Genomic DNA, 25,181 nt, shown 5'->3' on the forward strand with positions numbered 1-25,181 from the left:
GCGAATAACCGAAATCCCGTGCATGGGAGCACAAAAAGAAAAGCTCAGCCATTGTCCCCATCTGGGGAGGCGGAAGCAGAGAGGAACACTGGGTGTGCAGTGAAAGTGAAGACCCAGCCAAGATACCCGATACCGCCCAACACCCTGCAGAGCCAGAGGTGCCTTCTTCAGGATAAAGCCGGCCCCAGCACCTGAACCTGATAGCTCATTGTCTGGGCCTTGGTCAGACCCAGTTCGCTGCCGTGAAAACAAATGCTCGGAAGCGCTGACAATCACTGAGTCCTTGGGGAGTCACCGAGTGGCGTCGAGCAGAAAGTAAATCTCTGTCATAAGCGGGAAAATCTCAGGCTGAGCGTGGAAGCCGCGGGAGCGGAGGGGGGCGCCATCCCTCTGTGGGGGCGCAGGAGCAGATGCTCCCCACATCCCATGCTTTTTATGGCCTGGGCGGACAGACTCTTCAAAAGCCCGCTATGGATCCTGGCTCTCCTGTGGGTGCAGTTCATCTCCGTCACAGGTAAGGTCAAGGTGTATTTTGTATGCGTATTTGCTGTTCCTGTATCTGCTGCAGGTAACACCACTGGGCCGAGGTCCGATGGTCTTTGTTGGCTGCTGGAGATTTGGAAAAGGAGGAATGTTCTATCTTGCAATAAGTCCTTTCTATAAGGGGCATAAGCCAACAAACATCGAATAACTAAAAACAAACGCGTGTGGGCTTTGGTACAGGCCCCCACCATGTCCTGAGAAGAGTGGCAAGGTGATTAGGGCATTCTTTGCAAGACCACAGGTCACCTACTTGCTGTTCTTTGGACCATTCATATTTTTTCTCCTACTTTCTCCTCATGTTATGTGGGATAGGTGTGTACTCTGCCACTTTTAGTTCAATAAAACCACATGTACCAGAATCCCCTTGAATTGAAAAGGGATTATAATAAGATTGCTGGTTCCAGGTCATACAGGTGCTTCTTCCCAACTTTGTATTGCTAGCTTAGACATTGCAAACACTGAGTTTGGGCCCTGCGCCATTGGCTGGTTTTTGTCCTGGGAGTGGTATCATTACTGCTAAGGATTGGGGCAGGGAATGTGAGCAGGCACTTTGATCTGGGCAGGTGTGTACAATTTCCAGGATTGGACAGGTGGAAGACGATCCTGGCCATTGAGGAATTTTGAACACAAGATGCTTTGTGGCCAAGCGAGCGAAATGATGCACTCCCTGATGGATAGACTGGAATGTCAATGGCAGCCGCTTCTGATCAATCGCACTTGTCAAAGTGACATCACGTTATTAAATTTACGGTCCATTTTCAGTGAAAGTGCCCATCAAACTCTTTAAAGGTACCTGAGCAGCAGACACTGCTAGTTCCTGGCAAGTCACAGTCCTTTCCATCTGCCGCAAGGAAGACATCTTGGTTCTGCCACCCCACCAGAGATATGATCCTGGCAGGAGACACTCTCATGGCATCGGTGGGCTGAAGCAATGGCTGCTCCCAGGGTCTTGTACTGGAAATGAGCATCCGCTAGGTACAGTGGATGTAGCTACATTTGGAGTTTACCTCCTATTGGTCCCAGGGCGCATCATCATTAAATCTTTAGGAATGCTTTTAGTGGGATTCTAGCGCATGGGTTTTACTGTAATGGCAAACACTAGCAACGTATCTGCTGGGGGGAGTACTAGGGGTGTATCTGTCGGTGATGCACGGCGGTGTATCTGTCAGTGATGCACGGGGAGTGTACCTGTCAGGGAAGCACTCCGATTGTATCTGTTAGTGAAACATCCGGAGTGTACATTTTAGTGAAGCCTGGGATTGTATCGGATGGAAGAACATTGGAATTGTGTCTGTTTTTGACAGGAAAATGAAAGAGTAAAAGTGAGTTTGCCTCGCTTTACTCGTTCCTTTTCTCCTTCGCCCTGTGAATGTTTACAATTCCATGCAGGGGACCCGAGAGTACTGCTAACCTTGGTGCTCCTCTGCCTGCAAATTACATTCAGTATAAAATAGAGCTGTGTGTGTCCGTAATACTGCACTGGCACTGCGCAGTAAGGGTCCTGCTTGTGCTGTGCAGCAACGGTGCTGTGTAGGAGGTGTTATACGCAGGGAGAAATGACATGCCCTATGAGCACTCACAGGAAAGGACTGTTATTGTGTATACACACAAACACACACGCACAGACACAACGAGGCGTGCTGGCTGTTATTTGATGTCTAACAGGAGCAGGCTATGTGCTGTGAACCTGGGGTTGTACTTTAAGGGTTGCATCAACATTGCATTTGGGAAATATAGTCACAGTTATAATAATCATTGTTAACACCACCAATCCGTGCAATTCTACATGGTTTTACTTTTTGGTGTTCTGGCCATGCTCTGTGAGTGTGTGCATCTTTTCTGGAGTGCTCGGAGAACAGGTGCGACTCAAGAATATGGCCTTGCCTCGACTATGTGGGCCACAGACCATGCATAGGGCTTTCTTGTGGCACAGAGATGGACAGTTGCGTGTATTGTGTGTCTCTTTGATATACCCATATGATAGGATTGGTAGCGTGTCGAGGCATCTTGATGTAGTCTTTGGTGTTTGTCTTCCTGTTACTGGTCTGGAAGGACGTGTCTCCTCACCTCTGTTTGCGCACACTAAGGTGCGCACACTAAGATGCATGCACATTGTGGTGAGTTGTAGGATAGCAAGCCTTTGATGACTCGCATTTCTCTGGTAGTGTAGCATCATGTACATACCCAGCAGACATTCCCATTGTGTTTGTAGTCCCGCCATGATGTGCAGAAGATTTCTTTGCCCCGGGATCATGCAACCATGAGTCTTGCACGAATGTGGTTGAAGATCAGGTCAGCATCATACAAAATGTGCACATTGATGGTGTGCTGAATTTGCCTATGCAGATCCTCCAGGATTTTGCGGCATGAAATGGCACATTTTGCGGCACAAACCTTTATTTATGGTGGCATTTTTGCAGCACAATTTTTATTGACTGGATGGTGCAAGATTGGTACATTAAAGGAAAGAGGCTGTGTGCAAGGCTACAAGAGAGCCAGGGTGTTATTATATGTATCTTTTGTATCAATTTAATAGGAAGAGTCTTAGATGTTTTTTGGTTTAATGTGCATGCCTATTTAATATTATTAACATTATTAATCATTAACAGTTGTAATGCTGAAAATATTACCCTTCTATGTTCTCAAATCCCACCAAAACCCACACACCTCTCTCACCCAACACACCTCACACGCCTCACCAATTCATTCCTGTGTGCTACTTCTGCATCTTGCATCCTTTCTCCCATTCTATCACACTCCTCCCTCATCCTTTCTCCTAATCTGCAGCTTACTGCCTCTTTCCAGCCAACCCCTCTCTGCTTTTAGCCCACTCCTACCCCTGAGCCCACGCTCCTTCCACTTTCTGTACCTCCGCTCCCTCTCTGATTTGTGACCCAACGCTGCACTGCATCCGCTCTGCTCTCTTGCCCAGCGCTTCCCCTCTGAGTCACTGCTTTCCCTCTGATCTCCCTTTCCTTTCTTGCCTATCACTCCACAGCTCACCCATCACTCAACCTCCCTCCTTCCTCTCACATATTGTGACAATTTTGAGAAAACTGTAGATTTTGGCCCAAATCCTCAAGCAATGGGGCATCTAAAAATAGAGCAAAGGGAGTGCTGTTTTTTGATAACCCATTTTTGGAAATGAGCAGGCCACCTTATTCTGAACGGTGACCTGCGCATTTCCACGGGGCTGTGCTGTAGCACAAATGATGCGCTGGCCAGTGGCCTTGAATACGTTTGTGTTGGAAGCGCTCTCCCGACAATGGTCTACAGGCTCCCCGTGCATTTCACTGTGACTAGCCCTTAAGGGTCCTGCCACTGTAAAATGCAACCCAAAAAAAAAAACACATTTCTATCCCATTTGGGGAAAAGAAAAGCAAGTGAGACTGTCACACTTAAAATATATATATATATATTTTGTTTTAAAAAAGTATTACATTAGTCATTAGGGTCAGTAAAGACCCTGTAATGCAGTGGCTCCCCCCGTGCACCTATTCAAAGTGGGCGCATAGGGTTGCCTACAATTTCTGCACATTTCAATGCACACCTTGTTTGTCAATTTGGGATGCACTTTTAAATGTGCAGAAACGCTCCCTGATTTCCGCAAAGGGGTGAAAAAGGACACCTGAATGGGCACATATAAGAATGGTCCATTCAGATGTCCTTTGTGGGTTGGAGAGCTCTTTTGTTATGCAAATAATGAGATGTGCTTGCTCATTTCATTTCCTGAGTCAAAAACTGGCCCCTTGAGTATTTTCTTTATTTGTTTTTGCAAAAACTGCCATTTTTGTGGGTATATTTGAAAAAATTGCCGTTTTTGCACTTTTTTTAAAAACAGCAATTTTTCACTGAATTTTGCGGGATCGCAAAATCGCTATAAGCTGTAGTGTCTGATTAGGGAAGGCCTTGGGTAGTACTAGGGCCAGGTGTGTGCAGTTCAGCGCACCCAGTATATTAGGTAACCCTGAGATGTAATGCCATCCGTGAGAGCAGGGTCACTGTGAAAAGCAATACAGTAGTATTGCATTGCTTCATGGCCAACAATATCTGGCATAGATGGCCAACAAAGCAGTGCTGGCCATAAACCAGGGCCACAGTGTGGTGGAACAAGTCACTGGGCCTCATTCCGAGTACGGCGCTAACCAATGGCGCTATTAACGCCTTGGTTGACGCCGTACCCGGACCGGCAGCGCCTTGGTGGTTGGCGGAATTACCGCCCCATTCCAAGGTTGGCGGGGCGGTAATTCCCCAATCCCCATTTACCCTTCCCCATTCCCATTCTTGCCCCATAGGGCATAATGGGAGTGGGGAAGGCGTCAATTACGCCACCGTAAATTACGGTGGCGTAATTAACATCAAGGTCCCTTAGCGCCATGGTATTTAACGCCTGCTAAAAGCAGGTGTTAAAAGCACCATGGCGCTAAGGGAACTCGGAGTATGGCGGTAAGGGATTACCGCCACCGCTCTCGTTAGCGGTGGCCGCTATCCCTTAACGCCATACTCGGAATGAGGCCCACTGTCACAAAAGTGCAGGGTAATCAGCAGCTTAAATGTGGTGGTCGGGTCGATGATTTGTTGTCCCTGTTGAGATGTAGGTCTTCCTTTATCTCTGTCAGGAGGGAGACGATAACAAGCTTCTCCAGGTGGTAGATGGCAAGCACCTTCTATTGAGACAACTGCAGCCTGTGCAGCGTACACGTGTATGCCCTTCACACACTTCTCCCTCACTTCTTGGCCTGGCTTACTGTTGGAGTGGCTAAATGGCAGGTGTAGGTGTTTAAGGGCAGGCTGCTGGGCTAAATGCATTTGGGTCTTCAGGCAAGCTGCATGGCAATCTGCAATAGGGTCTTCAGGGCAGGCTGCTGGGCTACCTGCAATAGGGTCTTCAGGGCAGGCAGATGGGCTACCTGCAATAGCGTCTTCAGAGCAGGCTGATGGGCTACCTGCAATAGGGTCTTCAGGGCAGGCTGATGGGCTACCTGCAATAGGGTCTTCAGGGCAGGCTGATGGGATACCTGCATTAGAGTCTTCAGGCAGGCTGCTCGGCTATCTGCGATAGGGTCTTCAGGGCAGGTGGATGGGCTACCTGCAATAGGGTCTTCAGGGCAGGCAGATGGGCTACCCGCAATAGGGTCTTCAGGGCAGGCTGCTGGGCTACCTGCCATAGGATCTTCAGGGCAGGCAGATGGGCTACCTGCAATAGCGTCTTCAGGGCAGGCTGATGGGCTACCTGCAATAGGGTCTTCAGGGCAGGCTGCTGGGCTACCTGCAATAGGGTGTTCGTGGCAGGCAGATGGGCTACCCGCAATAGCGTCTTCAGGGCAGGCTGATGGGCTACCTGCGATAGGGTCTTCAGGCAGGCTGCTCGGCTATCTGCAATAGGGTCTTCAGGGCAGGTGGATGGGCTACCTGCAATAGGGTCTTTAGGACAGGCTGAGGGGCCCCTGGAATTTTTCTGGAGATGTTAACTTTTTAATGTACCGACTGTAAAATTCATATGCTCTGTGTACATGATTGCAAAACATGTTAGGAGTGTCTTGTAAGAGTGTATGTCAAATAACTATGTGTTGTTGGAGTGGATGTCGTTGGAGCACATGTTGTAATAGCGTGTATCGTATGAGCTTATGTTTGTGTAGTAGAAGCACATGTAGTAGCTGCACATGTCATAGAAGCATGTGTTGTAGGAGTGCATCTTGTAGGACTGTATATTGTAAGAGTGTCTGGTAAGTGTGCATTGTGAGCGTGTGGTTGGTTGGAGCATGTGTCATAAGAGCACATGTCGTACATCCACATGTTATGTGTAGTATGCGTGCTTGTCATAGGAACATGTATTATAGGAGTACGTGTTGTAGGAGTGCATGTTGTAGGAGCATGTTTCGTAATAGTGTGTGTCATTGGAGCTTGCATTGTAAGAGTGTACAGTAAGTTTGTGTTGTAAGAGTGTGTATGGTAGTAGCATGTGTTGTTGCAGGATGTGTCATAGGAGTGCGTGTAATTAGTGTGTGTGTCGTAAAAGTGTCTGTTGTAAGAGCATGTGTCGTACCTATTGGGCAGAGGGAGTGGTTAAAGGAACATGTATACCTAGAGTATGCATAAGTGTTATTTTCTGCCCCTTGTCTGGTAGGCACACCTTGAACCACCTCTAACTACATAAAATACAGATAATAGCAGGATAGTAGCAGTGGATTGGCTTCTGCAACAATGTATAGTCCACCTTTACATAGGCTCTCATGATTGGTTGGCACTCTCTTACCTATCTTGGACATTTCAACTCATTAGCAGAACACAAGCAAAACAAAGCCTAGGTGCGGGAAACAACTTTAGACAACTGCCCACTTGGCTAATTAGCCTACCATTTCTCATCAGTTAGGACCCAAGCCAAGGCTTTGTCTTTGTAGTTGACCATGCTGACTGTACTCTTCTCCAGAACTTTAAAGGGAGTGATGGTACATTTCTATCTCCGTCTGGAGCTTTATGAATAGGCTTTGTCTTGTGATCTTACGCCACGTGTGAGGAGACCATGATTCTGTCCATTCTGTCCTATTATTTAGTGTTGTTGTTTCAATTATCTCAGGTCTTATTACTCTTAACGGCCTCTGGAGACTTGGTTGCTCCACTCTGCATGTGCTTTCTGCATCTTTGATTGTACAATACAGGGCACTGGCAAATGTTCACTCCTTTGCTTAATCTAAGAGAAATATGTCCTGCGTACGTGGCTTATCCTCTTCGACTGCTTTTGTGCCCTGCAGTTGCTTCTTGCTGCAGCATCCTTGATCCTGAGATAAGCAAATATTCTTTGTTTGTGCACAAATTTGTATTCCAGTCCAATGCCTCGCATACCTTCTATGTGATATTGGGCTGATACCGGGTGTCAGGCATATTGTCTTCTTGTTGTTCTTCCAGTATGACGGACGTGAGGTGGTGGGGTCTAATGACGTATGCATCTGCTTCTCTACAGAACCAATTTCAATTGAAATATTGGCCCATACAAAAATTAAAAGCAGACAATTTGGAGATATTTGGACCGAAAAAAAGAAATTCCTATGGGAAAACCCCATGTTAAAAGCTGTTCAAAACACAATCAAAGTAAAAAAAAAATTAAAACATGAAGCTGTTAAAGTAAAATTCTGACATAATCAGCATCATTTGTGCACCTCCTTCTTAGGAGGCCCCCAGCCGATGCTTCCTCTCTGGCTAACTATTGCCCTATCTCCATCACTCCTTTCCTGGGCAAACTCCTGGAAAAGCTGGAAATCTCCCAGCTTAATCTGCATACTGAATCTGTTGGTTGTCTCCATGACCACCAGTCTGGCTTCAGAGCTGGCAGAAGCACGGAATATGCTCTCCTGAACATTCGTGAAGACCTTATCTCCTATCTTGACTCTCATCTCCCTTCTGTCCTCATTCTCCTTGATCTTTCCTCTTCTGTGACATGGTCAATCATGCTATCCTGCCAAATTGCATCAGTGACAACCTCGGTATCACTGATCATGCACTGGCCTGGTTGATCTCCTTTCTCACTGACGGACCCTCTCAGGTCCAACTGGGGCCTTACATCTCTTCTATCTCTTTCTCTACCTGTGATGTTCCCCAGGGGTCTAACCTCTCTCCCTGGCTGTTCAACCAATTCCTGGCACCTCTTGCCCACCGCATCACTACTTTCTGCTCCAATTTTCAGTGTTATGTGGATGCCATCCAGCTCTATTTCAGGCTCCCCTCAGCCACCTCCGCTCCTTCTCTCAAACCAGACTGCCTGGATGTATTTCAGGAATGGTGTGCTGTCAACAATCTCTGCCTTAATGCCATAAGACTGAGATCTCCTCATTGGAACACTTGCTCCCTCCTTTCCTCTCTCTCTCTCTGGCCGCTCTCTCTGGGCCCTCTTCCTTCTCATTCCTGTGAGGCTAAGAACATTGGTGTCATCTTTGACTCCACCCTCTACTTCTCTCCTCACATTTTGACGTCTCTAAGAAGTCAAACTATCAGCTGCACCTCCTCAGAGGTATTCTTTCTTTTCTCACTTTCCCCCAGAAGCTCACTGTCTCCAGAGCTCTGATCCTCTCCAGGCTGGACTACTGCAACATCCTCTTTCTAAATCTGCCTGCCTCTACTCTTCGACCTTTACAACTTATCCAGGACAGTGAAACTTGTCCTTGGCCTCGAGCCCAGGGATCGTCTCTATCCAGCACTGAAATCTCTTCACTGGCTCCATGTGGCTGCAAGGATCAATTTCATTACCCTCTGCATCATCCACAAGGCTTTCAGGGGCCTGGGACCACTCTACCTCTAACTTTCTCTTCCACAACATCTTCCTTTTTGAGCTCTCCGCACATCCACATCCAACTCTCTGAGGGTCAGACGCTTCGCAAAGCAGAGACTTGGGGGAATTTCTCTCTCCTCGGCTGGGGCCTCCCTCTTGAACAGCCTCCCTGCCTCTCTCAAACTTGAGCAGAACCAGCTGTGGTTCCAGAAGCAGCTCAAGACCTTCCTTTTTACTTCCACTTTCTCTCTTCCTCTCCCATGATGATGTACCTGACTGATCCATGCGCTGGTCACCTGAATACCCTCTGAACCTGGGCCCAGGTTCCTGCTTGCCCAGTTGCCCTTGCACTGCCTCTGGGCTCCCACAGTACTTAAGGTTCTGTTTCTGCAACCCTGCCGTCCCTTCTCTCTGCACTTATGAGCCACCTGCTGGCTGCACTTATTGATTTATCTGCACTTCTCCCTTCCCCTCCCCCGTCACTTCTCCCCTTCGCTCTACCCCTATCTTGCATTATCTGAATGACACAAGGCCTAGTAAGATCATTGTTTTCTCTTCCCTTTGTTTACCCCTCCTTGTCTTGTTGTGCATAGAAACATTTGTGTACAGGTGTGTTATGAATGCCATATCATATCATATAGTTTGTTCCTTAAGTCCCTCCCAACTTCTTTCTGACCTCTTGCAGCTTCCAGCAAGAAACTTATCTCAATCATCTTTGAACACAGCACACATAGCAATTAAATACAATCGTGTTTCAACCTCATTGTTGACAATATAGTTGAGGACCCATGTCAATAGCTCAAATATCAGTACTTGGATGATTCTTAAAGGGGAAGTCCACTCTAAAATTGTATTGGCTCAAAAGATGGGCCATAATCAAATATATATATATAAAAAATATTTTAAAACAAAGTTCCTATGTACATTTTGAGCATATGAGGCTAATACTAAAAAATGTCAAGCACTCGGAGGCATCCATTTTGTGAAATGGATGAGCCTCCTGTGCTTGTGTTAAGCTCTGCCCTCGCGGCAATAATGAAGCAAAAGCCAGCTGTAATAAACAAAAGCTACCAGTAGGTGACTTTTGCTTCATTATTGCCTGAGGGCAGAGAATGCAGAATGCAGAGAATACAGTCAGGATCATTCCTGCCGTCTGCTGCTGGTAAGTGCTTTTTTTTTTACTTTTGAAAGAAAACCACAGCAATTATAAATACAATGTTGTTGTATTTTTGATTGCAGTTGCTTTTCCTTTCAGTCTCCCGGGCTTCCCCGGAACGGGGGAGCCCGGGAGACTCAAAGCAAAAGTACTGGCCTTTATAAATACAACGTTGTTGTATCTATGATGTCCGTGGTTTTCTTTTTAAGTTTCCCTGGCTCCCCCTGCTGGGCGAGCTCAGGAAACCTAAAAAAGAATACCAAGGTAATTATAAATACAATCTCATTGTATTTATGATTGTGGTGGCTTTAGCTTTGAGCCTCCCAGCTCCCCCGGCCCAGAGGAGCCCAGGAGACTCAAAGCAAAAGCCACTTTAATCATAAATACAACTTTGTTGTATTTATTATTTCCGTGGCTTTCTTTTTATGTTTCCCGGGCTCCCCCAAGCCATGGAAGCCCGGAAAACTTAAAAAGAAACCCACAGAAATTATAAATACAACACAGTTGTATTTATAATTGCCATGGTTTTCTTTTTAAGTTTCACAGACTCAAAGCGAAAGCCACCGCAATCCTAAATACAATGCGATTGTATTTATAATTGCTGTGGTTTTCTTTTTAAGTGTCACAGACTTAAAAAGAAAACCACAGCAATTATCCATACAACTGTGTTGTATTTATGATTGCAGTGGTTTTTTAACCACAGCAATCATAAATACAACAAAGTTGTATTTATAATTGCAGTGCATTTTCCTGAGCACAGGAAAATAGAAAAGAAAGTTGCAGCAATTATGAATTCTCCGCCGGCAGCTGGCGAAGTATTTATAATTTCTCTGCCTTTCATTTTACATTTTCTGTGCTACCCTGGGTTTGGGGAGCACAGAAAATGTAAAATGAAAGTGAAGGCAGCCTCCTCTCCATGTTAAGTTCTGCTCTGTCTGCAGTAAGCAAAATCTCCCACTTGGTGGCTTTTGCTGCTTGATTATTGCTGCCAGAGCAGAGTTTAACATGAACAGAGCAGACTGCTTCAAATCACAAAATGAATGCACTCATTTAAAACCTTTGAGCCTAATTTGCTCAAAACTTAACATAGGAATTTTCTTTAAACATATGTTTTATATATATGTTTGATTATTGGCCATCTCTTGAGTCAATTAAATTTTAGGGTGAACTTCCCCTTTAAGTTTCCTAAAATTGCTCTCTTGGGCATAACAGGGAATGGAGTTTTGTAATGAGTCAGCTGATCTTTTCTTTCATATATTTTAATATATTCCCTTGTTGTCATTTTGGTTTGAAGATACAAACACTGCAATTTCTTGTATGTTTTCCCATCCAGGAATGTCCTCTATTTATGTCGGATATTGTTCTAACTTTAATTGTTTTAAAGTGTAAACAGCAAGTACAGTGTCCTATTTCTACACATTGCTTGAAGTGGCAACAACTGCTTGACCAACTAACCTCACTAGAGTGGATGTTGTGACAACCCATATGTCCTTACAGCATGATATATAAACGTTCAGCGCATAGCTAGCAATCAACTCCAAGCCCAAAGCAACACTGACCATTCTTTTTGCAGTGCCATTTGAGAAACCCAATCCCTTGCACATTATTGCGTATTTATTTCTAGAGTGCGCATAGGCCATGCCCCAAACAAAATGGAAGGCATTGCAGTTGTATTTGCACACAAGCAGCCTGAGTGAGAAACTTCCATCTTTATTACTAAAACTCACTAGGGCCACCATTAGAGGCCATACTTTCCTTTCTGATGCTTATCTATTTTGCCTTCATTAAAATGTGTTGTCTGCTAAGCAATAACCCCCAGATATTTAGACTTAGTTACAGAAATGAAGGCAATGGGACCAAAGTAGAATTGTTTTGTTTCTTACGCATACATATCCAGAACACATTCATTCTCACTTCCCAATATAAATCAGTAGATTGTTTTCCAGAGAGCATAATGTAGCAAAATTCACAATCTCTTTATGAAAGTCATTAAATGTCATGCTGTGAGGAATTGCCATCTGGCAGTGTGTAGAAGCTCTGTGTGCTTGTGCTTTGCTGCATCAGAAGCCTGATATACAGCACCTGCTCTCCAGTGGCACAGAGCAGACTCAGAGGTCAGAGGTGCCTGTTTGACAGCTGCAGTGTCAGCCAAGTCTCCTACATAACTGTGATATTGCAGTCCTAGTGATACATAGAACTGTACATATAAACCATACCTGAGTTTATGGTATGGTGGTCAGCATCTCTCATAGCTATCCAAGCCACACCAATTTGATATCACAGATGTGCTAGCCCTATGAGCCCAGCTGAAATGTAAAAGAATTACGCATATTCTCCCCAGACCGGGTGGATCTTGATGCAGCTGGCAGGACTGTAGCCTTGGGTATTGTCTCTTTATATTTCATTGGGAGGGCAGGTAGCACCCTCTCAAAAGACACAGTCACTCCACACTCAAAAGGACCCATCTTGTCCCTGATATCTTGGAGTGGTTCTCACAGCTCCTGTGAGCCAAGACAGCCGGATTCCTGCCATTCTGCCATCAAGTCACTGCAAGCTGTGATTCTAGCATGCTCGACCCAGATGTAACCACCAGGACTCTCCAGATCTGCCTTTGGTACTTGCTGAGCTGTGAACCGATGTCCCACACGTTCAAACCGTTCACCAAAGTCCTGCGCCATATGAAAGTCTGATTTTGCCTCAGCTCGAAAAAAGAAGTACCGATGCAACTGCACTGCTCCAACTGCTGTCTAATCTCCAGCTCTTTCATCACTGAGTCTCTGATCAAATCAACCCTGGGTTTCTTCCCAAACTGCGTCCTTCGAGACTTTGCATCAAACCAACTCACCTGCACATCCCGGCATCAGTCTGTCCGTCGTTGAACCTCAACTACTTAACTTAACCTGATGACCTCCATGATCCACATTGGACAAAGTTTCGAACTGCAGTCTTCTTCGCATCAACTCTAATTCGACCTCTGCTTGCTGTTGAACTTCAGTGATTGCTTAATTTCGTACCCCATCAAATTGCCGAACAGCACCAAGAAACCTGACTCACCGTTGTTGAATGACCTATGCACTGTAAAGGGGTTATTGATAGATATCTGCTTCCCAGGTGCATTTTGGGCCCTAGAGACTGGCTAGGTCACGTTAATCCTTTGTGCATTTCAAGAAGATATCCTTTGAACATTTAGTTTTGATTGCCTTTTTTTCCCCTGTCTCATTACCTAAAGTGATACATCTTGCTATTGTCCATGTTTTTACAAAGTTTTCTAGTTAGTTAAAATTGTACATCATGTGTTTTGATTAAAGTATATGTACTTTTATAAAACCTTCTTTGGACATTCCTTTATTTTGGACCTCTGTTTGGGTTGCTACTGAACCACATTCACACCCCTCTTGAGAGTATAGCCTTCCCTTGCCCCACGTTACCAAAATAATTAAACGATGGGAAGAGGAGCAGGTGTAGGCCTCTACTCTAGTCCACGCCCTTTCACCACCATTCTATTGGAGTAGCAGACAAAGGGCTACCATTGGGAATTCATGCACGAGTTTATGTGACATGGCTTCAAGAGGGTGCATTATCGAAATTGATATTGCATCACATAATGACATACTTACATGCCACTCCGAAAAGAAAAAGTTGGAGAAAAGGTTGGCAGTTTTAGAACTCTGGAAAATGTATCAGAGTGAGAAAGAAGATCCAGTTGAGAGAGAGTGGATGCTTGATCAGAATAAAGGAGAAGATGCAATACCTTTGGCTCTTATTTTGCCTCCAGAAATGCAAGATGAAAAAGTTGAAGAAAAGGGATTTTATCCTTTAAATGAATTAAAGGCAGCAGTGCGGTGTGTTAATCCAATATATAAACCCCCTGCTTATAATAGTGAAGGCACATCGGAAGAGACCGGGAATAGAGAACAACAAAGTATATTAACAAGTAATAAAAATAAACAGCATGATGAGAGAAAAGAAAGGCATGACATATAAGTACAGATAGAGGAAAAAGCAGGAAGACATAAGGGAACAAAGAATACAGCTAAGGGCATGACAATAGTCCAGAACAAATAGACCGGAGGACAAATATTGCTCAAACTAGATGATAATGGGATTAATGGAGTATGGAAAAGAGAGGAAAGGGAGGAGTGAGAGAAAAGAGAATAAGAGAAAAAAGAAGAGAGATTGTACAAAGAAGAAAGGGACACAGAATGTAAGCAAAGTGAGTAACGAAATAGGTGTGAGATAAGAAAAGAGAAGGAGGGGTTGGAAGAGGAGAAACAAAAAGATGCAGAAGCCAACAGATTGAAAGTACATCGTTTGCAACGAAGGCGAGAGAAAGGGGAATTAAGGGAATTAAGGAGAGGAAGGGAAGAAATGGACAGGAGTAGGGGATTAAAAGATCACAAAGTAGAATATTTATGCCACAGAAGTATAGTGCCATAGAAGCACAAGAACAATTTGCTGAAGAAAAAGGGCCACAACAACCCCGAAGGGATTTGCAAGGAATGCCGGGATCAGCATGGGCTGGTGAACAGGACACAGAAGACATAAAGCAGAGGCTTGGGAAATTATATAGGAAGATGAGGAACAGAAGAAGGTATGAAAGTCAAGAGAACATTGGAAGTTCCTGACTAAAGGGAGATGAAGCTAAATCAAAGTGTGCTCTAACAGACTACCATAGAACAATGTCCCTAAGTAGTTTACATCTTGATTGTATAGAAAAAGATAGCCACATGAGCTGGGGCATAATGATGGCAGATGAATAAAGAGAGGAGAATGAGAGGGCGAAGAAAGAGGGCACATGCAGATATTCAAGGGAATCAAGCGTAAATGAAAGGGTAAAACATTTCAGATTTAGCGGACCACACAGAAAATATACCAGAATCAACACCATGGCCCTCATTACAACACCGGTGCCAAACCATGGCGCTATTAGCACCATGGTGGGTGCCGGTGTTGTACCGGGTCCGCCATGGTTCAATGGGGAATTACCACCCCATTCCAAGGTGGCGGGGCGGTAATTCCCCATTGAACCAAGTACCTTCCCCATTCCCATTTTTGACCCATAGGGCTCTATGGGAATGGGGAAGGCGCTAAGTACGGTACCGCAAATTGCGGTACCGTACTTAGCACCAAGGTCCCTTTGCGGGTCCCTACTTTAACGGCTGGTGTAGACCAGCCGTTAAGGTTGGGTCCCGGCGAGGGACCTCATAGTAAGGCACTAAGTGTTTAACGGCGCCGCAGCCTTTTACGGCGCCGTTAAACACTTAGCGCCAGGGTCGTAATGTGAATGACCGCAAGCATGGTCACTTAGTGCAGGGGATATATCTCTACCTTATATAAGTAGATTAAAGGCATTGTCAGGACGGATACAAACCGACGAAAACAATGCTGCTTGGAAAACAAGCAGCATGGGTGGTGTCATGATCACCTCCAGATTTGCAGGGTTGGGATCAGTTATTCAGGGCAGGAAGGGGTATTGGTGTAGCTCTGTAGGGGCGAGGTGGGTATTAGCATGGCAACCCGTTGTTCTCACATTCCTCAGTACCAAAGTACCAAAGTACAATGGGCTCCCATAGAGATCCAATGGTTTACCATTTCTCTTAAAATGACCGCCCTGCAGGTCATTGACTAATTAGCATTTGAGATTTAGTAGTTGAGCATGGAGGACTACAAAAGCCCCGTCCCCACAGAAATGTGTGCTTCACATTAGTTCCGCGGACAGTGGTGTAACGGTACTGGCGCTCAGCTCACAGACCTGAAAGACAATAGAAAAAAATAATGTTATGAACTTGTTACGTTAACAGAAGTACCACCGATCTAAGTTTTCTACGTACCTGACAAGAATTTTCTGCAGCAGCAGTCCTCCGACCGGTGACTCAATTTTCTGTAGTTCTGCTGCTCAGTCAGCAATCTTCTTCCACAACCGCGGCTTCATCGTGGAATCTTCTGACCTCTGAAAACCTGCAATGAAAGAACATCTAAGACATTGCAGCAAGTGAAAGTAAAACCACACATTTACGTACCTGAAGCGAAGGCACCATAGCTTGGTAACAAAGGCACGAAGTGATGCGTGCCTTTCCCAACTATTCACGCATACTTACCTCATATAGTAGGCACCATAGTTGGTAACAAAGGCACGTAGTGTTGCGCGTCTTCCAAACTACACGTGCATACTTACCTCAAGAAGACTTCATGTTTTTTCTTCGACAATGCCCATGCTCTTCAAGTGAAACTTTTCTCTTCAGCAAACCTGCAAAAGAGAGAGTTGTTAAATCAACATCAAGAGAGAGCTCTCTCACCATAGAACCTTTTTTCTCTCAAAGACTCCAACACCCCATTGTCTAAGAAAAACAAAAGATCCCTCCAAGAAGCCGGACACTTACCTTCAGAGGCTTTTTCAACCTGATCTAGCCTCAGATCTTCTTGAGCCTCACCACCAATGCACCCCTGCATGAAAGCAGGATTGAGAGCTACCTAATAACAAAACACAGGTGAGGAGGAGAACGGGGCATAGAGAAACATTAATGGAGTCAGCCGGGTGGGAAAAGGGGGGGTGAACCATAGTATAGTAACCACATAATATTGTATCCTGTACCCCTTCTATTTTTTCTCTCCTTTGTGACAGGGGGAATTCATGTTTAACCAGTATTACCAGAACACCAGGGTCCCAGACCATTTACGCTCCTGCAGGGACATGGCAAGTGTTACAGGTGCGTATGATCATGAACAAAGATTGTCACAATTCCCACTATTAGAGATAGATGGGGGCCAGCCACAATATATACTGTAGCCCCAGATGGATAAAAAGAATTTAAAGTTTACGCTCCCAAGTTTAACTTCGGATGCGAGAAAATTGATTTCTGAACTAGAGAAAAGGACGTCAGGAGTGACGTTAGCTATCCCCGATATTAAAGGCCTATTATGAGCCATCCTAGGTGAGAGAGCTGACGACATGTGGAAAAGAGCAGGGTGTCACTGCACAAAACACTATGCATGATGGAGTGCCATTTAATAATTGTAGAGCAGATGCATGGTGATCACTTAGAGTACAATATCCCGATGCATTGGATATTGGGGCACTAATGACTAGGAGACTGAAGACCCTATTGCCTTTATTCGGGAGATTCAGGACAGATGGTATTTGGAAATGCATGAATCATGGGACAAGAGAGTAGAATTATTTTATCAAATCTTGTGTCAAGGGCTGCCAGAATTGGTGCAACGCCAACTAAAGAAACAGGTAGGAGTGGAAGTGAAGCCATGGTCAGAGATACAATTGGAAATTGTGCACTATTGTAGAATCTTGAGGGAGAAAGACAAAAAGAAAGCAGATGGAAGAAAACAGGAAGAGGTGAAGTTGGTGCAGAAAAAGGGATCAAAATATACCATAGAAGGAGAGGTATTGACAAATAATGAGGGAGCGATGGCACAAATTGTGCATTTGCCACAACAGAATAGTGTGGCATATGTGATATATCAGAACGGGTATAATTGTATGCTCAGAGGCAGAGGCAATGGGCCGCAGGGAGGAGGACCAAGTGGATTTCAAAACCCTCAAGGATGGGGAGGACTTAATGGCAGACAGCCACAGCAATTTTGGGGCTGCAGTAAATTAGGACATTTTGTTAGAGTATGCAGAAGTAGGGGAGGCATGCAGCAACAGAATTCACAATCTCCAAGAGGGGCATGGGATATGCTCCTCAGAATAATACAGATTCACAAGGATATTATGCCCAAGATCGCATGCAAACCCAGACATGTGCACTACAAGTAAAGCAAATACAAGAGGTTCCAATGTAGATGCAGCTGCCACAGGGGCAGCAACAGCAAGTGCCTATGCAGATGCAACAGGCACAGATGCAACCAGTATAATATATTCCAGTGCAACAGACAGGTGTATCACAACGGCCCATGGATACAGGAGCCACGCAATTAGCTACACCCAGATCGGGGAGTATGACTGTGGTGGAAAGAAATACTTTCACTGGTATGAGGATGAATTTATATCTACAATAGGACAGCCCACAGAAGAGCCTGATGTGTTCAGTGTTATCTGTAACGCCGAACCCCAAAGAGGTGCCAAGGTTCAAGGTGACGATAGGAGGCAAGACTTTTTAATTTCTTGTGGACACTTGAGCAACTCGTTCCTGGGTCCATGAGGGAAAATATCCATTGTCAGGTGTTGTCATGAATGCGCAGGGATTATCTGGGGAAACAAATTTAGTTCCCTTTACGGACGAATTGCCAATTTTTATAAGTGAACACAATATGTTTATGCCATTGTTATTTTCTAAACAAACACTGTTGAACATATAAGGATGTGACTTGATGACGAAACTGAACATAACAATATCTTTCACTGATTAAGGAATAGTGTGTTCCACTTCAGAAATACATTATGTAAATGTGATGGAGCTCATACTAGCATTTACAAGAAAGAAAGCTCTACCACAAGTACCTATAGATGAGGAAGTTATTTTGTATGGAGTGACTATTTTATTATAATAGTTGCCTAAATTGATCGGCAAGATGTTGATGATACCTGATACATTTTTTTTAGGCCGCCAGAAATTACAATGGATGATGAGAACTAGAAGCAGGAATAGTGAGAGAAGAAAGGGTGATACTTCATGGGACAGACGATAAGGGAAGAGGACGGAGAATCGTGATAACTCTCGATGAAGGATACAGGTTGACAGATTTAACTGATGAGGAACTATTTAGGGATGATGGTACAAGTGAGTTGACAGAATTTTTCATAAACTTTACTTATTGTATTATGGTGGAGAATTTAGAAATACTGCAAAGAATGACATTGGTAAAAAAGAAGCCACCATTCTTTCAGGAAGACCTGGGAAAGGTAGCAAATATCTTATGGAATACAAATCCATAATCGTGGGTGTATTGAAAGGAGTAGGAGCTGTGAAAAGTAAGCTCACATTAGGAGCAATTTAGCCATTTAGTATCCCATGTCTAGAGAAGTGGTTGAAGATATATCCGAAACCATATGCACTTAAATGAAGCTATGCATTTTGATACCATCAGATTCTCTGTGTAACATGGATGTGTACCATGCCAAAAAATCAACTGGGGGATCATGGAGATTCATACAGGATTTCGGATCTCTAAACAATGCAGTTGAAGCAGAATTTCCTTTAGTTTCAAACCCTGCGACAATGTTGCTTAAAATCCCTCCGAAAAGTAGGTATTTCACTGTTGTAGGCTTGAAATATGAATTTTTCTCAATTCTACTTCATGAAAACTCACAAGATCTAACTTCCTTTTTGTAAAGAACAATTTGTCTGAAACATACTTGTTTGCCTCAGGGGTACTGTGAATCCCCCTCAATTTTTAGCAGCGTACTTCAGATGGACTTGTGTAATGTTCAACTCGAAAGTACCATTATTCAATACGTTGATGACATTTTAGTGTGCAGTGAGACAGACTACATTGGCAGAAAAAGGGTACAAAGTGGATAAGGAGAAATTACAATATTGCCAAGAAGAAGTACTATATATATTGGGCAATTGATTTCATACAAAGGAAGACAATTGACACCTGAAAGGGCAGAGGTAATTATGAGGAGTGAGCAGCCAAGAACAGTAAGACAAATGCAACAATTTCTAATCTACATATATTCAACTGCTTTTAAAAGGACTCATGGAAGCACAGAGGGCAAACAAATAAACTAATGTGCATAGAAGAGATGACTGAAGGATTTCAGGAATTAAAAAAGGTGATCAGTACAGCCCCTGTGTTATGGATTCCAAATTATAGTGAAGAATTATACGTAAATGGCGAGGTAATGACGGCAGTACTCACACAGAAAACAACGTTAGGGCACAGTCATAAACCATTGGCTTATTACAGTGGGATCTTCGATCCAGTTATGAAAGGACATTATCCTTGTGATCAATCTTTGGCAGTAGCTACCTTTGCAATTGAAAAGTGGGAAGTTCAGTAATGCTGTTCATAGAACATGCATTATTTTCAATTTTGGAAAAACCTAAAAGTATATTGACTACACAAAGAAAATCAGAATATGAGGTAAGTTTTTCAAACCCTGCTATTAAAAATGTTAGGTGTAGTGTAGTGAATCCATCAATATTTATATCTGAACCAGTGTAGAAGATGATGATATGCATGATTGTACTACATATACCAAGTGTTATGATGATATTCCCCTCAAAGGAGAAGGGAAGTGGTTTTTATTGATGGGTTATCGAGAATTGATCAAAAGAGTGGGGGTGAGACATACTGGATTTGCAGTGGTAAAACTGAAACGAGAGGGCACATTTGAGGTAATACATTTGAGGTAATCAGTAGAACATTTTCCCCAAATTACTAAGCACAGGCTGCAGAATTAGCCATGCTTATTGATGCACTGCAAAGCTTTTAGGATGAGGAATTGACAGTGTATTCTGACTTTGCCTATGTGACATCAACTATACACACAGACTTGTCACGCTGGAAAAGGAGGGTCTTCCTCCATGCAGACAGTGCTCTAGTGCAACAAGCGGGGTTAGTAGAAAAACTCATTGAAGCAATTGCAGCTCATTCAAAGAGAACAGATTTAATCTCTTGTAGAAATGAAGCTGCAGATTTAGAGGCCAAAAAAGCGGCCTATAATACAACTATATCTGAGAGTTAGGTAAGAAATATCAGACAGCCAACAAGGTAATGCATGCTGGCTAAGGAAGGATTCAATATGACATCCAGTGTACAGAAAATCGAAATACAAGGATGAGCATCGCCAGAAGAGAAAGAGCTACGGAAAAAACAGGGATGTCTTTGGTCCCCTACTGAGGCAATTTGGAGGCAGGGTTCCACTGAAAAGCACTATTGAGGGTAGTGTTGGAGCAGCCTCACTACCCAGCGCATGTTACTCGGGAGAGTCCAGCTGCTACTATTGTAGAAGACTGGTTTGTACCGAACCTAAAAAACATGTTGCACAGGTCATTATAAACTGTATTGTGTGCCAGAAATGTACTGCAAGTCACACTCTGCAAACAGTGAGAGGAGTAATTCCCAGACAAAATGGACCATAGCAGCATCTGCTCATAGATTATGTAGATATGTTGCAGACTTACAATGGATTTAGGTATATGTTAGTTCTAGTATTTACCTTTTCGAGATGGATCGAGGCGGGTCCATGCACTCACCCTGATGCCATGCGTGCTTCCAAGTTTCTTATGCGTGAAGTGTTTCCAAGGTGGGGTGTGTGTGAGGTTTTGCAATCTGATCATCAACCGCACTTCGTGAATGAACTATTTGAAAATATAGTTAGCAATTAGGCAGTTTGCTTCTGCTTATCACCTGCAAGCAAATGGATTGTGTGAGAAACTCAATGTCCTTTTAAAAGAGAGGATAGCAAAAATAAAAACCACTTTAAAGAAGGAATGGCTTATTTGCCTACCCCTTGTGCAATATGTGCTACAGAACCAGCCTGTCTCAGATCATTATGTGATGCCCATGCATTGGTGACTGGACGCCGCATGAGACCTCCTCTCATTCCCCCAACAAGGGTAAATATAGATGCCCAGGGTGTAGCAAGGGCTCTAGACTATGAAATGCATGATTATCTAAAACGGATGACTGAAAGTATGTCCTTTATTTCCAAACAGCTCCAGAATCGATGGGAGAGTTCAAGGGAAGACCAGAAAAACAATCAGTCCATTGAGTTGGAAGAGATGCTCAAAACCCTCAGCCTGTACCCAGGGGACCAGGTGCTGGTGCGTAAGTTTGTGTGTGCCTGGAGCACCACTTGTTTTGATGGCCCCCATGAAGTGGAGGAAGTGAGCCCTACCATTGTACAATTGCAAGGCACGCGAGCATGGAACCTTGCAAAGGACATACGTTGACCTCTCCTGCAGCTACCCCTACTGACACAAGTGAAGAAACTCATTGAATACAAACCAGATCCAAAACCAAATGCCAAGACAAGGAAAAGAAAGAAGAAACAAAATGTTTAGATTAGGGGTCCTTAAGAACTAATAGACTTATTGTGATCCTGGAACACTTTCCCTAGACTAGTACAAGAGACAATGGTATAGGAGCAGTAGAAGTCAGAAGAAAAGAAGAATACTTTATTTTCTTATGCTACCCATTTTACAAACATTTTTGCTTGCAGTATCTTCCTACATATTACAGTCTTACCCAGCATTAATACAAAGACATACCAATATAGTAACATTTCTTGGAAACCCTAAAATAATATGATAGTTCTGAGAATTATATTGATGATTATTATACAGTTCTTGCTATAAAGTTATAAAAAAGCAATACATTGATACATGTGTATGTCAGACATGATTAAAGAAATGGAGATGTTCCAGTGGTAAGAACTGTAGCTCCAAAGAAAAGATGTACCAAAACGAAGAATAATTATTGGAGCTTTCTGTAATATTTTGATATTGACTGTTCTCCTTATAACTTTGGCATTTACACATGTTATAAGCAGCGAGGAAGCAGAAAATAAGACATCCCCCGGTAGCCCCATTATTCCTATTGTCTCCTTTAAGAACCCAAAAACCCCATTGCATTCTGATATTTAAAAAACCCCTTTTCCAGAGTAAAGAGACATCCCTCAGTAGTCACATTATTCCCATTCTCCCTATTAAGAAACCAAACACCCTATTGCATTTTGATCTTAAAAAATCTTTTTCCAGAGTAAAGAGAGATGCTGAGGAAGATAATGAAAATATAAACAGATACTTAGATGAACCGGCTCATTTAGCAAACAACTTATGCTAGCAGCCCATGAAAGAAGTGGGAGAAAGAACATCAGAAGAGAGTTGTTATGTGTGCTCATTAATACAGTATACCATGAATGCAGCAGGAATATTTATTGCAAGTGAATTGTCCCCATACGATACAAAATGTCTCAGTCATCTAGCAACATGAACCACGAAAAGACAATTTAAAGGGAAGTGGGCAACTTTAAGATGGCGATCAAGACAGACTTTTCCATAGGAATATACATATGTGAATACAAAAAGAATGTAGAGTGGATTAGGGTGGACAAACAAAAAATGCATGTATCTAGCCTAATTTGGAGAGAACCTACAAACTGTTGACATGAAAAGAATGAATTGCTCAGACATGACTGAAAAATCAGGAGAATAAGAATGCTGGGAAAAAGCACACCTGTTATTGTATGGGCCTGTAGCAAATGGAAATGGATGCAAACATGGACTAATATCATGCCCTGCACATGTATTGAAGAAAGGCACAGCGTACAGAGTGCAAAAGGTTAATGATGAATGCCTGGAATCATGGGCAAAATATGCAAAACTACTAATCTGGGTTGACAACGAAGTAGGAGCAGTGCATATACTACAATTGAAGAACAGAACTACTATCAAGAATGATGGCATGGTCTATGTTGGGAGGAAGAAAGGCTGCAGAGAAATAATTGAAGTACCAGGAATGAATGGAGGAACTGCAGCTCTGATGCATCTATATTCAGCTTGCGGATCCAGAGTCTACATGTAGTTGCCTAAAGATTGGGGAGGAGTAGGCTCCATTGTAAATGTACATATCCCAGCACTAGTGATTGCCCAAAGTGACCTCCACATCGAAGAGTTCCCAAAAATGAAGGAATATATCAGAAGGAAGAGATCATTTAATCTTAGTCGTCTGAAAAGAGAGAATTATTTCTCATTGAAATCAATAAAGGGTTATGAAGACATTCCTGATGAACAGAAGCTACTCACCAAGACCACCATGATAACGACATTTATATTCATGCCAGGACTTCAAGCTGTAGTGCATGCCAAGTGTTTGCAGATCACTAGATGGAAATTGCTGCAGATGTTCATTTCAACAATGAAAGCATTCAATGCAATAGAAGAAGAATTGAGAGCCATCAGGCAGATGACTCTCCAGAACAGGTATGTTCTGGACCTGATAACGTCAATGGAAGGAGGAGTTTGTGCCAAGATTGGGCCTTCTTGCTGTAAATTTAAACCATCTCATGATGCAATAACGATGTTAATGATCCTGCAAACAAAAATGGAAGACAACTGATGAGACGGCAGGAGACGATTGATGCTCGTCCCTGTTTTCATGGATTTCATCTTAGTTTCTGAATGCTTTCAAACTACTTGGATCAATAATAAGTGTTGGTGTTGCTAGCATTCTGTGTCTTAAGGATCATCTTGGGACAATGCCAGAAAAAAGCCAAAAAAACTATTGGAATTATTGGAATGAAGATAATGATGAACGGTATCGGTGACACTGGAGAGAAAACACAGACTGAAGGAAGTACTCGGGAAAACATCAATAAAAGTTCTCTTGTACCTCCAGGAACTAGGCTTTATGTGACATGTCCATACTGCACCGATTGTACGAAAGACGATATGCACTCAAGACAGCCATTCAGAAGATATACTGACATTGAGACTATGGAGGAAAGTCACCAAGGAGGAGGTCAACTGCCTAAATACAAAGAAGCAGCTCTGAGAATCATGGATGAACATTAAAACAAATGTCTGATGACAGCAATATGTGTCATAAAGAATATATATAAGCCTAAGTCAAAACAATATGAATATACTTAAGACTGATGACTGACGCTGTAACAGAAGCACTAAGATGAAACATGTACCAAAAGAGTTATCGAGAAAATAAGAAGATGAAGTAATGTGCTGACCAATAACAGTAAACACGCTTTAACACAAAATTGAAGAAGCATATAGAAGCTTGCTAAAATTAGGTATTTATATATACATATAACATTTAGGACGCCCATTGCAAGAAAATGGATGACAGTTCATGTTAAAGAATAAACACTGCCGCCTCAAAAACAAGCCTAGGATTGCAGATTGAAGAACTGATGAAGAAGCTGTTTTCATGTGCAGAAATCAAGGAGGCTATTTCGAGAGATGGGTGCAAGGCAAAGAGAGGGGCGAATGACTAGACCACGTGCATGAGACATATTTCTGCTAAGATTAGGAGGGCAAGGACATTTGTTGATGCCAAGTATTGAACAACCACAAAGGCATAAGACTAGGTGAGGTGGAGTGAGCAAGTCTCTGTAGGCCACAGAGGGTACTGACAGCCTGGTTAATTCAATCAAATTGCATAAATTGAGAGGCAGAGAAGAAAAACTTGTGGTCTACTGACACATGATGAAGAACTCAAAAGAAAGCCTATTCATTAGAGCTTCAAGTTAAGAAAGTGGTGTGCTCACACTCCCTCTTATGTCCCAGAACAGTGCGC

At 43.3% G+C, this 25,181-nt stretch overlaps 1 protein-coding gene across 1 annotated transcript in view; it reads left to right on the top strand.

Moving 5' to 3' along the window:
• The first annotated feature begins 272 nt into the window (after positions 1–272).
• Positions 273–25,181, top strand: part of LOC138576190 (streptococcal hemagglutinin-like) — a 225,552-nt gene continuing 200,643 nt past the window's right edge. The window contains exon 1 of the mRNA XM_069649539.1: positions 273–514. Coding sequence (XP_069505640.1) covers positions 427–514 — 88 coding nt within the window. The 5' untranslated portion in view covers positions 273–426. The remainder of the gene's footprint in view (positions 515–25,181) is intronic.

This window comes from Ambystoma mexicanum, chromosome 1p (assembly GCF_040938575.1).
Source record: "Ambystoma mexicanum isolate Mex_15411 chromosome 1p, UKY_AmexF1_1, whole genome shotgun sequence".
In the NCBI taxonomy this organism is placed as follows: domain Eukaryota; kingdom Metazoa; phylum Chordata; class Amphibia; order Caudata; family Ambystomatidae; genus Ambystoma; species Ambystoma mexicanum.